The sequence below is a fragment of the Juglans microcarpa x Juglans regia genome, chromosome 6S, assembly GCF_004785595.1.
Source record: "Juglans microcarpa x Juglans regia isolate MS1-56 chromosome 6S, Jm3101_v1.0, whole genome shotgun sequence".
Taxonomy (NCBI): Eukaryota; Viridiplantae; Streptophyta; class Magnoliopsida; order Fagales; family Juglandaceae; genus Juglans; species Juglans microcarpa x Juglans regia.
In genome coordinates, this window is record NC_054605.1 from 21336805 (window position 1) to 21353571 (window position 16767).

The 16767-nt window shown below is 35.8% G+C and overlaps 3 protein-coding genes across 3 annotated transcripts; 1 reads left to right on the forward strand and 2 right to left on the reverse strand.

The window, feature by feature from the left end:
• Window positions 1–1209: 1209 nt before the first annotated feature.
• LOC121237185 (NEP1-interacting protein-like 1) lies at window positions 1210–3347 on the reverse strand. The gene is made up of 5 exons (XM_041133804.1): window positions 2822–3347; window positions 2209–2360; window positions 1963–2046; window positions 1699–1863; window positions 1210–1487 (listed from the first exon to the last, which is right to left on the reverse strand). Exons 1-5 carry the CDS (start codon window positions 2985–2987, stop codon window positions 1344–1346), a joined length of 711 nt encoding a protein of 236 aa, XP_040989738.1. The 5' UTR covers window positions 2988–3347; the 3' UTR covers window positions 1210–1343.
• Window positions 3348–6344: 2997 nt separating this feature from the next.
• On the forward strand, window positions 6345–11803 carry LOC121237184 (calcium-dependent protein kinase 2-like). The gene is made up of 8 exons (XM_041133803.1): window positions 6345–7548; window positions 8682–8825; window positions 8923–9075; window positions 9929–10044; window positions 10255–10422; window positions 10502–10629; window positions 11121–11220; window positions 11303–11803. The coding sequence occupies exons 1-8, from the start codon at window positions 6807–6809 to the stop codon at window positions 11375–11377; spliced, it is 1626 nt and encodes a 541-aa protein (XP_040989737.1). The 5' UTR covers window positions 6345–6806; the 3' UTR covers window positions 11378–11803.
• A 150-nt stretch (window positions 11804–11953) lies between these two features.
• LOC121237822 (AUGMIN subunit 4) lies at window positions 11954–16714 on the reverse strand. Its single transcript, XM_041134711.1, has 13 exons — window positions 16418–16714; window positions 16187–16234; window positions 15953–16069; window positions 14953–15294; window positions 14611–14710; window positions 14177–14222; window positions 13809–13902; window positions 13619–13690; window positions 13441–13499; window positions 13000–13068; window positions 12872–12923; window positions 12298–12375; window positions 11954–12229 (listed from the first exon to the last, which is right to left on the reverse strand). Exons 1-13 carry the CDS (start codon window positions 16556–16558, stop codon window positions 12152–12154), a joined length of 1296 nt encoding a protein of 431 aa, XP_040990645.1. The 5' UTR covers window positions 16559–16714; the 3' UTR covers window positions 11954–12151.
• Window positions 16715–16767: the final 53 nt, after the last annotated feature.

Genomic DNA, 16767 nt, shown 5'->3' on the forward strand with positions numbered 1-16767 from the left:
ATAAGATGAAGTTACGTCAATTTATAAATTTACTTTAATAAAAAATTTTGTGGTCGGACTTTGAAGAACTTCTTTTATATGTATATATATATATTATTGTGAACTAATATTTTGGGTAAATACAAAATTATTTAAACCATAAAAATATCAACTAATATAAAATAGGGGTGGTAAATTGTGTTTTCGGGTCGTGTTCATATAGTATTCTTGTCATGTCAATTCATAAACATTCGACTATATAGGTTAACCCGAATCCAACTCCTTAAATTAAATGTGTCAAATTTTCAAATTATAACGTAATCCATTTAGATAACGGGTCGTGTCGTGTCATCTATTTTGACTCGTTTAATAACTAATTAGAAATATTAACATGACACGACTCATTTAAACCATTTTCTTTCATGTAAATGGGTTGAACTAAAACGCATAACTCATTTGACCTGATTAACATAATTTTACATAAAATTAAAATATATATTTATTAATAACCACAATATCTTAAAAAATATATGTCAATATTTTTCAAATTTTAACATATAATAAAATCAATATTACAAACCATGCAATAACAAATATGAACAATTACAATTCCAATAATAAAAACATAAACATACTGAAAAATATCAATATTACAACTTAACAATAATAAAATTTTAATTTTGAAAAAAATTTTAAATGGGTCAAAATAGGTTGATTTTGTGTTAAGCAGGTTGACGCGATAATAACCCGTTTATAAATCGTGTCTTAACGGGTCAATTCGCTTTGACCCGAACTCGTTAAAGTCAAACTCGAACCCGTTAATTTTGTATCGTGTTTGTATTGAATTTACATATCGTGTCACGTATTGCTATTCCTATTCAATAAAACTTAAAATAAAAACTAATATCTTTCTAACCAAACTAAAAAAATAAGGAGTTAATCACTTCTCCCTTTTACTTAATGGAGTGATTAGTCTCCTAGGAGAGCGCACAGAGGAATGGTTGTAGTTGGCTATCCCTTATTTTTAAGATTTTTCTAACTAGAGTTGTGGTTCGAATAGGGTGATTCGCCCTCTTGATTCAAGTTTAGTTATTTTCCATTCCTATTTGCCTTTTTATCTTTGGTTTTTATTTATTTTTTATTTCTGTTTTGCATTTGGAAAAGTTAGTGAGCAGCTGATTGGGCGGCCTGACAAGCTTTTGTGCTTGGTCTTGACCAATTCTCATATCCTGTAGCTGTGCTTTATATATCCAATAAACACTAGAATTTTGCAGGCATTCCTCCCACCGACAAATCGTTGCATTTGTATTCACAATTGCTTGATTTCTCACTTTTCTGATTTGGTGGTGAGGTGAAGCTCTAATTTACAATGCATCTATGTCATCACACACACATTCCCTACACATTGGACAAGTGCCTTGTCGGCTTAGCCACTTGTCTACGCAGCCCACATGAAAGAGGTGTCCACAATTGGGAAGTTCCCTCACTGAGTTTTCATCCTTGAAATCCTGCAAATATCATCGACATCCTTTCCTTAATAATTCAGAAGCCCCATAACTTGCATATATTGTTTTAGCTCCAAAATATGGGCAAATGGGTATTGAGAAAGATCCTAAATTTTCCAAGAGTAGGGAGAAAAAAGTGCCATACTCGCACAGATTGTCAACAATGTTTTTAAAGTCTCTTTCATACCCTTACTTATAAGATAATTATGCTCACCTGCAAGCAAATTGAGCAGCAGAAATCATGACATGATTTGATCATCTTGCTAGAATGGAATATATGAATTGGAAGCTTTTGAATGGAGCTGTTGGATAACCCCTTGACTCCACCGATGTCATAGATATCATAAGCTTCTTGATAACTTGTTTCAAGGTTTCCGACCTGCTCAGTAGTTTTCCATTACATGAACAAATCATTGAACACCAGTCCTGCATAAATGAGTAAGCTTGTTGGAAGGATAAATAGAGATCATTTACTTACTTGCCACTGATAGGCCTTTAGCACTGCTGGACAAACCCATTCCACGAATACCTTCCCATTCATCAAACTACCTAAGAGGGCGGTCTGTCATAGTAGAATTGTCAGAACACCAACAACCATTAAAAGGACATATACTATATGGTAGCCATAACAAGGATATGGACCACAATTGACAATACTATGTTGAGCATTTTTTCAAAATATGCTAATGCCATACTACAAATTGGTTAGTACATTAAAAATCACCTTTGACAATGACTCACAATCAGCAGCTGATTCCAGCAAATGAATGCCTGCAATGGCCCCTGTCACTGCTCCTATCCCTGCCCCATTTAGGAACCCAGTTTCTGTGGTTTGGCCCTTGATGGCCCCAACAAATACTCCCACTATAGCACCTCCTACAAAACCGCAAAGCATTTGTGTTGCAATCAGTAACTAAGATAATGAGATTGAATTTTACATGTTGATTATTTCCTATGAATTAGTCTTAAGTAGGTACTTTTCTGACTAAACAATTGAGCTGCAAGAAGATAATTTTGAAGGATTCTTTCTGCCATTTGCATGTTGGTAATGCTCCATGAATCTTGGAAGTGATGGAAATCGAATAGCTTTTACGGTGGCGTGCATGATGAAGCTTAAACAGTGAGCCATAGTTCAGTTGGTGTAAAGGTGTTTCAAACTATGTAGAACTGGATTTTGGAATGCCTTATGGCATGTACGGCTCTGAGTTCTGACCATTAGAGCCTGAAGACAGGCAGAACCTCTTATTGTCCTATTTTCAATGGCTACATGGTTCCTTAGCCTAATCCATGAGACCAGCATCCTAGTATAATAAAGTAGCAAAAGAGAAAGGACGTACCCAATGCAAGAATGCAGGTGAATATAACAGAAGCTACTCTCTTCATCGCTCTAGTAAAAAACCCAGTTCCAAAAACATCAATTGCAGTCTCTTTAGACCACAATGCCGCCTTTGTTATGCCAGAAAACCTCCCCTTCATTGCTGGAAAGATGCTCGAGAATGCCATGTGCTTGAATTAGTTGAAAACGGCCAAGAGCTTGCCTTTGTGAATGTGTGAAGCTCCATTTGATAGCTACCATTTATAAAGGTAAGGAAAAAGAATCGGCATTTAAGAGGGCAAGAGGCTGATCACTAATCAGGCCCACCCACTTGCAGATACCTTACTTAATACTTATATACAGAGATTGGATTGGATAAGAGCGATACGCGACTGCAAAAAAAGAGGGTCAGAAAGTTGAGCAAACCTGTAGAAAATGACACCTTTTTTTTGTTTTTTTTTCACTTGTGCAGTGCAGGAGAATTGCTAATTTTATATTACGATTGGGGTTTCCTTTGTCTTATACGGGACGAAATTGAAATCCAAAGTAAGTTCATTCTATCATCCAAAAGATGTACAAGTTTGTAAGAACTTTCATTTTATGAAACAAAGATGATATTGCTATTAAAATTAAGTCCACGAATCAAAGAAATTGCAAGATTCACAGTAGAAGCTCAAACAACGGCAGGTCTAATTTGGGTGAAAAGTCATGGAACTAAGCTTTCATTAGCCACCTATTCTTGCTTGTTAGGAAAGAAGAAACTAGAAAGGAGGCCATACATCGAGAAACTCAATATCACGTACATCCATCTTGATAGAGTTTAGAATAGTTTAAAATTTATCAGTTAATAGATGAGTTATAATGGAATAAGAAAATTCTTAAAAGATAAGATTAATTCTATATCTCTAATCACAGTCAAATATAAAATCTTAGACTTCTTGATAATCAGAAATCTATAAATAACACTGAGGGATTAAAGATTTTTTTCCTACAACATCAGAATGCCTCTAATCATTATGAGACACTTAGGTGACTAAATTATTAAGGTGATACTTCTCTTATAATTAGATCTAACTATTGATATTATAGGAAATAAACATCTAATTATTAATATTTATGTTAAAATATTTAACAATTGCAAGATTCACAGTAGAAGCTCAAACACCGGCAGGTCTAATTTGGGAGAAAAGTCATGAAACCAAGCTTTCATTAGCCACCTATTCTTGCTTGTGGAAAGAAGAAACTAGAAAGAAGGCCAGACATCGAGAAAACTGGAGAAACAAAAAACCAGGTGCTGCAGCTGGAGTGGTCAGTTCTGTGGGCTCAGAATTTTAATTAAAAAATTTGAAAGATATGGGCATGCAAGTGGTGCTTTAATTGCACTAATTAATGCAATGGGGGCTCGGCAGATGTTCGTGTCTTTATATTTTCTTTTATTTTGCCTAGAAGGGCACGTGCACGTCTTCCCCTTTCATTAATATTTACCAAAAATAAATTATACAAGGAGTAAGGCTGTTGTCAAAATTATCATCTGTGTAGTGTATTCTTTTGTTTATTAATCCCATTTCTGGGTGTTTATTAACTCCTTTTTGTCATATTATGTATTTTAAGCAAACTAAGATAATGCTAAATGTGCTTTCCTTCCTCCCAAATAAGATATATAGAGTTGGATAAGCTTCTTTATCAATACAGTTCATGGAAACACCTTAAAAAAAAAAAAAATCAATGGACAATGTTGTTTGGGAAATACTTTAGAGATTAGACAAAAGTAAATATATAAACTGATGTGGTTTGATGTAGTACGGTAGATTATAAAATTATTTTTATTGTAAAATAGATCTAATAGATTTTGTAAAATTACGTTAATTTATAGTTTTGTTTTTATGTAATATTTTTTTTGTGTATGTAACAATTTTTTATACAATCTCTATGTGTTTCTCGTTGGGCCTTAAACTGAGGATTGAATCTGTCTGTTAAATTCGGCCCATTTGCACTGCCTTATAAGTCCACTAGGCACCGATCGAAAGAAATGAGATCGTAACTCTCCAATGCTAGGTATAATTTTAAGTCGGGTAAAATTTGTACATTTAAAATAAAATAAAATTAGATATTATTAAAAAGAAAAATGATACTTATTATTCTCATATCTCATATTAATATATAATTTATTATTTTTGGCCTTCTATTTAAGAAAAATTCTAAACATAAGTCCCACACTCATACACACTACTTAAAAATATATAGATTTTATCATTTTACTCTCATATTTCATGTTTTTAAAAAATATGAGGATAAAAAAATAAAAATCACATGTTTTTAAATGGTCGGTAGAGAAATTTATGAAATATGAGGAGGGTAAAAATATAAAATCACATGTTTTTAAGTGGTGTACAGAATGTAAAATTTATGTGTAGGACAACTCTCTATTTAAATATACATGTTTACACATCAATATGTGTGTTTCAATAGAATAACAAAAATAACAAACCATATGTTGTATAGTGTATAGATGATGAATAGAAATTTTCTATTAAAAAATAATTATTTTTTTATATAAATTTCAGATTTATCCATTTCATTTTTAAATGAGTGTATGAATTTTACACACTCTAAAATTTTCTATCGTCTATAATGTTAACCACTGCAAATTACCATGAAAGTTGAAATAGAAGCAAATCTCTCTCTCTCTCTCTCTCTCAAATAAATCAAGACGAAATGAAGAAGTTGCTTGGTAGCCAGATGTTATATATTTCTTGCAAGCTAAACCATAAATGCTTCTAAAAGCCACATTTTCTTTTGAATCTTTTGCATCACATTGCCACAAAAAGAACGAAAAACAAGGACAGAAATATCGTTTGTCCCCAGATGTTGGCATCTCAGTGGCTAGCTAGCTAGCTGTTGCTTTTCAGAAACAGGTATTAGTTTTTTTCTAAGGCATTTAATCAAACGTGTCTTTCGCATAATCAAACCGCGTAGGTACCATCAGTTTACAACCACCACTGCAGAAAACTTAATTTATCAAAGGCCGTGTGAAATAATTTTCAATCTTTTGAATTTAGTATCATATTTCTTCTTGAATAAGTATTACTAATTGATAATAAGTGAGTTTCTAAAATTTTTAAATGTTTTATATAATTATAAATAAACTTAATATCTGGACCTTAGAGTATTTTAAACATTAAACATTAGAGGATCTTCTTTTGCCTAAAACAAATATTAATATTGACCAAAAGACTCTCAAAATTTATCTATAATTTTTATTTTTATAATATGACGTCAAATAATTAATAAATAAGTAAAAATGCAATAAATACTTTTTTTAATTATTTAATAATATGTTCAAGACAATAAAATATAAAATAATGTTAGTATACTCTCTCATTTTATGCTCTTATTTTGACCGTATATCTATTTATTTATTTTTATTTATTGATTAAGAAAATAATTATTAATGTATTGATATTTTTTTTATTTTTTAAAAATACTTAAAAGATGTTAAAAAATATGAAAAATCTATAGAATATTCTCCCTCTCTCCATCTGTACAACAGTTCAACTATCTGAGTAGTTTCAACCTCCACGAGTTACAACGTAATTGCAAAGTTGACCAAGTTCCAGTTTGTCCTTCCTTGGTTATACGTTGCTCCCCACTTCAAAGCGGAAACTCTGATCCAGTTTTATTATCCTCCCAAGTCACAGCCCAGAATTTGGTTCTTTTTCAGTCTCTTCGTGTCCTCTTTTCGATCGCCGTCAGGGTTTTCACCTCACCAACTTTTTCCTTGAAAATATCAATCTATAGATCAGCTCAATTCCTGATCTAAAAATTTTTATCCACTTTTGTTCTGAATACTCGTATATTCTGCGGTCTTTCTGATTCTTCATCTGGGTCTTATTCCTTTTCCATCCTTTCCCTGAAAGTTCAACCGAGTTTCTGATCTGAACCTTAAAGTTTATCCCTTTTCCTTAGAATTCAGCTTCATTGACTTACAAATTTGGCTATTATAATAAATGGGTATTTGCTTAAGCAAAGGCAAAGCTTCAGAACCAAGATATAATGGTTATACGTCAGGAGGTGGTTCTGGTGTGCAGCACCACCAGAAAACCCATGAGCCCGTAGTTCACCAATCCAAAACCCCACCCCAACAATCGCACCAATTGCCTGAAAAGCGGGCCCAGCAGGCAGCGCCGCATGTGTTGAAGCCGTCTGTGCCGGCTCCAAGCCCAAAACCCGTCCCCAGGCCAGATGCAATTCTAGACAAAACATATGACGATGTTAAGCAGTACTACACCATTGGCAAAGAATTGGGAAGAGGTCAATTTGGGGTTACTTATCTTTGTGTTGAGAATTCAACGGGCAGGAAATATGCTTGCAAGTCTATATCCAAAAGGAAGCTTGTTCGTAAGAATGACAGGGAGGACATAAAAAGAGAGATTCAGATTATGCAGGATTTGACCGGGCAACCCAATATTGTTGAGTTTAAGGGTGCTTATGAGGATAAGCAATCAGTGCATGTTGTTATGGAGCTATGTGCCGGCGGTGAGCTTTTTGACAGAATCATTGCCAAGGGGCATTATAGTGAGAGGGCTGCTGCTTCAATATGCAGGGCAATTGTTAATGTTGTGCATATCTGTCACTTTATGGGTGTAATGCATAGGGACCTTAAACCTGAGAATTTCTTGCTATCTAGCAAGGATGAGAATGCACTTTTGAAGGCCACGGATTTTGGGTTGTCCGTTTTCATCGAAGAAGGTAAATCTCTAATTAAAGAATTCTTCGATCATGTGTTCAGGGGGTAATGATTTGAATGAGTATATTTTTCGTGGGGTTGTTAAAATGGGATTTCCTCAATAAGGCATTGAATTCTTTCTTGCCTAAAGAACAAATTATTTTCTTGCTCGGAATTTTTTTTTTGTAAGTATGATAATTTTATTAATGAGCAAATACACCGGGGCTATACATCAGAAAAATTTGAGTAGAAAGAGAAACTGATCGAAATTGGAAAACTTCATGATTACTGACATCCACTGATAAAGGGATCCGAAGGAAAAAAACCATTTATCTCTTCCATATTCTTCTCGCAGTTCTGAAACTATGAGCGTTCCTGTCCCTCCAAATGCCATGCAAAAGATAAATTGGGTCCATCTTCCAACCAAATCGATCGTGTCGGAAGAAACAGTTCCATCACCTGCCTCAGGATTGCCCAACTCAACGTGAACAGGCTGAAAACAGCTTGCCATAGAGTTTTAGGTACTGTACGGTGTGTAACAAGTGATCCAATGTCTTTTCCTTAAAGTTGTCATGTTGAGGATTTTCCCCAACTCCGCCTCCCAAGCAAAGGCTCCCGTTCTCATTGGTTCTTAACTCCTCCAAATGATCTTTCATGGGAAATGAGACTGTTCGTGTGGAGACAACGTTCAGTATAACAGTTCGTCCCTTTGGATAAGGCCAATAACATCCTGTCTTCTCTCCCTTGTCTCATTGAGGCACCAAATACGAGGGGGAAAATAATGAGTCAAGGGGTCCATCTCCCAATTACTCGCTTGTCTAATATATTCAAGTGGCCAATGATTGGACCCATTCTTAATGATGTCTCGATTTCTATTTGTGAATTGTGATCGCACTGCTTCTCTGGTGACTGGTGCCCTTAAGTTGAGAGGTCTTCCAAGGTTTATAAACTAGGTTTCATGAGACTGCCTATCCCAAAAATGGTATCGTGGAAGTAAAAAAATAAGCATTTTCCTTGATAGATAAAATCGTACCTCCTATTGCTGTTTTTCATATTTTTTCTTGGTAATTGAAAATATATATTTGATTGAAAAACCAAGTATAATTTATATGTTTCTACTAAATTTAGATGCTTTTTATGGCTCAACTCTTTCCAGGGAAGGTGTACCGGGATATAGTTGGGAGTGCTTATTATGTTGCACCTGAAGTATTACGACGAAGATATGGGAAGGAAATAGATATTTGGAGTGCAGGAGTTATCTTGTATATATTACTCAGTGGCGTACCTCCATTTTGGGCTGGTAAAAAAAATAGATGTACTTCTTTGCTCAATGCTATTATTGTCCATGTATGCTTTTCCAGGTGGATTTTGTGACTGGTAATTAAGCTATATTGCAGAGACGGAGAAGGGGATTTTCGATGCTATTTTGCAAGGGGAAATTGACTTTGAAAGCAAGCCATGGCCAACTATTTCAGGCAGTGCCAAGGACCTGGTCCGCAAGATGCTAACACAGGACCCAAAGAAAAGGATTACTTCAACTCAGGTTCTAGGTATGCAGCTCTTTTCGGTTAAATCATTCTTCCTTTGAATCCAAGCCCTCTTGTGCATAATTTTCCTGGAGGTAACTTGACTCATTTATGTAATATTTTCATTTTACTTTGGTAAGTTCCTTCATATGAACATAATAGGAAGATATAGTCAGTAGAAATTCTATCTTCAAGGTTGGCTAATTTATGAGTACTGAAGTCAGCAAGCTAGTCCTTATCTGTATAATTTATCTGTAAGTGCTATATGGAGTTAGAGAATTTAGATGAGCATCAGTGAACCTTTTCAAGAGGGGCTAAGGGCTAGTCTGATATTCATGAAAGTTCATTTTTTTTCACAGATAATATGAAAATGACAAAAAAATGTGTTTGGAGCAATTTGAAAAGTTTTGTTTGTTTGTTTGTTTTGTTGTCTTTTTTTCTTTTTTATTTGTTTTCACAAAACTGAGTTTTTCAGTGATGGAAAGTACCCAAATGATGGGTCTAAAACATTTCAAGTTCATTTTCCTATTTTTCAATTATAGACCAAAGAAGACCTGCTACCAATGATTGAAAACTGAAATGATGTACGGTGACAAGACGTTTGCACAAATCAAATATGGCACCAACCAGTGTCCCCTTAAGCCATTAAACAAATTTTACTTTCCAAACTTGGTTTTATTTTGAGCGCTCAAATTCAGAACATCCTTGTTGCGGCAGCAACAAAACTTTGTAACAATTCTCTATAGTAACACCATGGACATGGTTCATATGATACAGTTTCTTGTCTTGCTGTCTTACATTTAATGATAAAAGTAGAAAATAAAAGTAGTATTGTTTTCTCTTATATCTCATGCCTAAATTTGTTCGGTTTATCTAGAGCACCCGTGGATTAGAGAAGATGGAGAAGCATCAGACAAGCCAATCGACAGTGCCGTCCTTTCCAGGATGAAGCAATTCACAGCAATGAACAAACTAAAGAAACTTGCCCTGAAGGTACGTAAATCCTGAAATCTCCATACACAGACGTTAAGCTTCCATGTGATGTGCGATCATGTATATAGATGAAATTGGAACTGTATGGGAAATGGATATTCATTTTGGAATGCTCCAGTATTCTGTAGCCCAGTTGTAAGTCCCATGCAGATATGGATCTGACTCTGCTTCCCCATCTTATAAACTAAGTAACCATGCCAATAATTATAGGTCATTGCTGAGAATCTTTCTGAAGAAGAAATCCAAGGGCTGAAGGCAATGTTTACAAACATTGATACCGATAAAAGTGGCACAATCACGTATGAAGAACTGAAGGCAGGATTGGCTCGTCTCGGCTCAAAGCTTTCAGAGGCTGAAGTACAGCAGCTCATGGAAGCTGTAGGATATTGAACCCCAGAAACTTTGCTTTTATTCTTTTTGCTTCATACTGTACTGATATTTTTGGTTTTGCAATTAGGCTGATGTGGATGGGAATGGGTCAATTGACTACATTGAATTTATCACTGCTACAATGCATAGACACAAGCTAGAAAGAGATGAACATCTTTTCAAGGCTTTTCAATATTTTGATAAGGATAATAGTGGGTAAGTCTTTTCTTTCAATCTCTAAAATCAATACACTGATACTTTGACAGCTTATTCTGCATAAGTAGAGAATTGTATCGTATCGTATCATGCTTGCTTTTAAACAGTCTTACCGCAGAGCAGCTGTAGCTTTTCTTCTTTTCTACTGGATGGTGAAAAAAATTATTTAATATGGTGTCTGAGTACGTTTCCTGGGTTACTACCTGCAGGAGGTCCTTCATATTTTATCAGCTTTGAGTTCGAGATGTGGATATTTGCAACCACAAATTGACATGCCTATAACTTTGATATAAATGTTAAGATATTGCATTGGATCAGATTTGGTTTGGGCATATTGACTGAACACCATCAAACTTGATAGTTTGACTATCTTTGCATTCAACTTTCGTTGGGGAAACACTGTTACAAGTTTAATTTGCCAGATTATAAAATGGGGTTTTCAGTAGCAAATGATTCTCTATATTGAGGTTGCTTGGGGAATTCTTTTACAGGTTTATTACCAGAGATGAACTAGAGGTTGCCATGAAAGAATATGCAATGGGTGATGATACCACGATCAAGGAAATAATATCAGAAGTTGATACAGATAATGTAAGTTTGTTTTGGAATTTTTTGCATGCAAATCACTCTCCTGCAATATGAAGTATTAGCACTCAATTTATTGGACTTACAGGATGGTAGGATCAACTACGATGAGTTCTGTACTATGATGAGAAGTGGAACCCAACAGCAAGGGAAGCTCTTCTAGATCAACAGGTGTTATTCCTGCTGAACCCAAGAGCCCCTACTGAAGGTAACATCTGTAGATTGAGGACTCGGAGCCATCTCAGATGGTGGCATCTGCTTTCATAATAATTCCTATCAAGGATAAATATCTAATCCCAAATCATGCCAATTCAATTTGTTTTGAGTGTTGCAAGGGTTGTGCATAAATAATCACAACCATCTTGATGACATTTTCCGATGTTCTGTCAATTGTGTGGGCATGTTGATGATATTTGGGGGATAGACTCGGAAGAGGATGATGTTTTTTTCCCTTTATTAGGACAGGAGGGTATGCGCATAACTACCTTATAGACAGGTTTCGATTGAAGCGGATGCTAGGTGTTCCGGACATGAAGCATGGATTGTCAGCATTTCTTGGCATTCAGTTCAAACCTGAATCTGACCATTTGTCACTGTTTGCTGAGAGATGACAAATCATACTTTTATAGATTTGATAACTGCAATAAATTAAAAAAAAAAAAAAATCCTCATCCAATCCCCGTGTTGCTATGCATAGCAGTAGCTTAGTGCGAGTTGCTTTGCAAAGGTGTTTCACCCATCCAGCCAGCCTACAAAGTTTGATTACACGGGATATTGTATTCACAGACTGGGTGAGCTATTGAGAAACTAAGCACCAACCCAAATCAATAAAGACTTGTTTTGACACTGGCATTGAGACAATATGATGCCCCGACACAGAAGTGGCAACAGATGCAAAACAAAAGGGGCCATTAAAACCAAAGGGAAGACCAAAAGTTCATGTAATTTGTTGCTCTGGTAAGCGTTTCAGGTCCATTTCAACTTGGTGGATTGTCCATTGCATATTTTCCAATTTCTGCAAGGAAAGGATGGTATTAGAGTTTCCCGAATATTAGACCAACTTGAGCGTTGTATTGGCATTACCTTAACGATATCATGGTACTGCCTTGCAATTGTATCGAAGTGAGGATCAACACCTTGATACTCGCGGAGACGTGTAACCTGGTTAAGAAGTTGAATTGATACACGCGATTAAAACTCTGGCATGCCCCCATATGATGGTGGCTCAATAAATCTGTATTAGCAATATCGGCAATCTTAATTGGTTAAACCGATTTCATATAGAAGTAGCTTGGAGATGTTACTATTCATTATCCAAAATCCCTAGCAGATAAAAAGGGAGGCAATAGAAAAGCAGAAATGTGTGAGAAAATAAGTTTAAACTAATGGAAAAAAAAAAAAAATCTCAACTAATTGGCAAAGGCAGCTAGAGTGAAATCACAGGGGGGGGAACGTATAATTTTACCATCATCACCCTTATCCACACAAAGAAGTATATGCAGCATTCAGAAAACTGGTACAATCTAGCTATCAATCCTTAAAGATGTTAAATTTTCATAAATAACAATGGACAATATGATATGAATCCAACTAATAACCAGAAGTCAAATAAAATGAAAATCTACTACAAGAAAATATCTCAGACAGAGGAACATACCGCTTTATTATATGCAATAGAAGCTTCTTCTGTAGCCTCGAGAAGATACTTCCTAGAACAAGTACCAATTATTAGTATTTTACCTTGAACCAAAAATTACTGATCCAATCAAGAGTCATTTTTAGAACCTTATTTTATTAAGGGCTGGTATTGACTCCTGAGTATAAGTTTCCAGCAGGAGAACATGCTCCAGAACCCTGAGAAATGAGGCATATCACAGATAAATCAACAGATTTTTACAAGAAGACTCAAACTGGCAAGAAATTTTTGTCAATCTGGGGTAATTGTTGTGCATATAAAGAGTAATATAATGAGAAAATACATGAATAAATAACAACAATCAGTGGTGACTAGCCATGCATGTGTTGAGTAAGAGGAGAAGAAGCATGCATGTCATTTTCCAGAAAACATAATCAACAGGAATTTCGCACATACCAGTTAACACTTAACATCAAAAGAGTCAAGTTGAGAAGGTTGGTAGAAGGTAATGGAAGCACATCACATTAGTTTCTTAGCAACATTATTGGCACAAACAGAAATATCAAATTGAAGGAAATAGTGTGACAAACCTTAATTTTGCACTCATAGTTTCACACCTTTTACACAGCCACGTCTTTTGCAAATCATCCTGCAAATTATTTAGAGCCACCAAGTTCAAGGTCCCCTCAACAAGGATAAGAACAAACTTAAGTAATAGTGGGAGATACAGATAAAACCTGAACATTGAAGATAGCAACAAATTCTTACATATTTGTGTTGACGCTGCAACTTCAAATCTTTAACAAGCTTAATAAGAACCCCAAGTATTTGCTCTAAGACCTAGAATCTCATCACAAATAGACCTAGAATCTCATCACAAATAATGTCTTCCGAATAAAAAAAAGGGTGAAGGGAAAAAGATTTAGTCAATTGTAAACTAAATTACTCATTCACATACATTATAGTAGTCAGCAAATTTTCTGTCTGCAGAATAGAGTTCCTCTCGCAAAGCTGCTTCTTCCCTTTCAATCTCCTCAATTATCAACTTTACCCTGATAATTTGGAAAGTGACATGCACAGAAAACTACAGGCTCAATCAATATCAAGAATGTTGGTTCCAGCTATCTGGGCATGAATGTTTTTACAATACAAAATGCATGATCCAGGAACAACATAAGAGAACAAAGTTAAAAATAAAAAAAATAAAATTCTTGTGCAGAGATCTATTATCAATCTTCAAAATGATACTGAAAATGGTTAACAGTAGTAACCCTTTATGTGGAAGAGAAGTGATGTAAAGAATTTGAGTAGGAGAAAAACTCAAACCTTTCTGGAAGGCGAGCACTTGAAGTTTCCTGCCCAGATGACAAGTCTGCATCAACAAAAGTTGGGGTAACAAATTGCCCACAAACACCATTGATACTAATATGTATTATTGTTAGAGAGTTCTTCACCCCTTCCCCCTCCCCCCAACCCTAAAAGGAAGGAAAGAAAGAGAAAAGAAATAGAAATATCAGTTCCAATTGTGCATCACAGAAGTTAATCCAGCCATTCTGTACATATCACTAAATGGAAAATCCCGGATCAATGGTTTGCCACACACATAAAACCGATTGTTCATTAAGGATATAGCAAAAGGATCTTATCCCAAAGAGATATATCATAAATATGCATGTTTTGAGGGCATGAAAAGGGTCTATTTTGAGTTCATATGCAGAGAGAGAGAGAGAGAGAGAGAGAGAAGCAATAAAAAAACCTACCAACATCATCCATTACAAAGGCATCAGCTAACGCATCACATTTAGCTTTCAAACGAGCCTCAATCTCATGAGAAAGAGACATCTGGTATTCTGCCATATCCTTCAATTGTGAAGTCAGAGTAAGTTTTTTTTTTTATCAGTAAAATTGCGACAATAAGTGAAGTCAGAGTAAGTTACTGAAGGTTTGATTAACAATGAAAGGCTTCTAACATTAGAGAAATAAAAGGTTAGAAAAGAGAAGGAATAATCAATGGACACAACACAATAACATGCAGAGACGTTCGATGCTGAAAAAGGGAGAAGAAAAGATCATGACAGTTTGTATGAATATCAGTATCATACCACAGGTAATGGCATTTGCTGGAGTTGTGTTTGCCATAAATAAGCAGGTGTTATTCCAAGAAAGCGATTAGGAACACCACCAACTCCAGGTTCCACCATATCACCAGCAATAACAGAGTTATTAGCTGCACTAGTGGCACTATTTGCAGTAGTATAATTCATTGAGTTAGAGCTTGAGCTGATTGTGACACTGGTACTTGTACTATCAACTGAACTTCGTGACATTATGCTCATTTTCTCAATGTCATCCTCATGAATTTCACCATCTTTGGAGATAAGAGGAAGCCTCAACTTTTGAGCTGCTTCTGCAAGGATCATTCGATGCTCTAAAGTCTTATATACCTGAAATCCATAAGAAAGAATAATCCCATTCTTGTCAATTATAGAATACTAATGGTGCATCGGGATGTTCTACATAACCTGAATTTTCCAGCAGTCATTGTATAAGCCTAATGTATTTTTTATACTCTTCTTTTTTTTTAGCGTGGAACCTCACCAAGTTAGGACCATCCAGCCCATCTTTGGGGAGTAAATCCCAGATACACAATCCCACCCACTAGGTACACAAAGAAAGCATGAACTGAAAGTCTGAAACGATTAGATGCAGTCTTAAAACTATTATCTGGTGCTAGTTCCAGTTTTCTTAAGTAATCCTCGATTGTGGTTTTTACCTTATTTTCATCCTCCTCTCTTGTTTACTTTCCTTCAAATGCAAAATGCAATGCAAGAAAAAAAGAGCCATTCAGTTCCTATTGGACACACCCTTACTGTCACTACAAATAAAAAATGAATTTTCCATTCCCAATAAGTATAGTCCATTCAAATTTGCACAATCTGTAATGTTATACGTCCAACATTACGCCCATCTCGTTTCCAATGCCCCAGCATGGAATCGGGGCTGGTACTACTATCTAACCAACCAACTTAAAGATCTGACTTTAAAGTGATCACTCAGCACAGCATTGTTCACTCAAAACGGAGGAAATTTAAAAAATCATACTTGAGGGGAGTTGTTCAAGCCAAGCTGCGGGTATAAACCCTGGATATCGCGCAGGTTCGCCACTGAAACTGCCTGTTGATATTCCTCCACCATTGCTATGGCCTCGCAATAAATTGCCTACATTCAAAATTACTGTCAAACACATATAACTGAAAAAGAACAGAACTCAATTCAATAACAAATTTTTTTCTTAAAAAAAAAGGAAGAGGAAAGTGAAATTGCGTGAGACCTAACCATGGCTTCCAAGTATCGCAGTCTTTCCCTCGACATTTCCTCTCTCGCCTACAAATTATTCGAAATTAATATAATCATAGGAAGTCTTTCTACTCTCAGTAATTCTATGAATTACAAAAAAGGAAAAAGCAAAGCCCAGTTTGGCTGCACGAAAATGAAATGCAGTTTCTTTACGAGATTTTCACACATTTTGCTCAGCAACCAAAAGCGAGAGAGAGAGAGAGAGAGTACGAGTTGGAGGTCGTAGTAGGCGGGTCTGGGGACGAGGGATCCATCGGGAGCCAAGCAGTGGCGCTCCAGCTGATCGATCACCTGCGCCACGTCGGGCGGGAGGTTTTGCGCTCCTTGGAGTAGTGGTAATCCCTTCACCATTGAAAGCACGGTCGGTTGCAGATCCGAAATGGTGTCGTATTTCTCAGAGCTTGAATCAAATGGTTGGTAGTTTGGTACTATTGCCAGAATGATTCGAATTTCTGAAAGAAGTCCGGGGGCCGGCCTTTGAATTATCTTCAGCGGACTTTAAAGTTATTAGTTTACTAAAACACCCCTGGATTCAAGCCACTGATAATGAAGCTCCAACG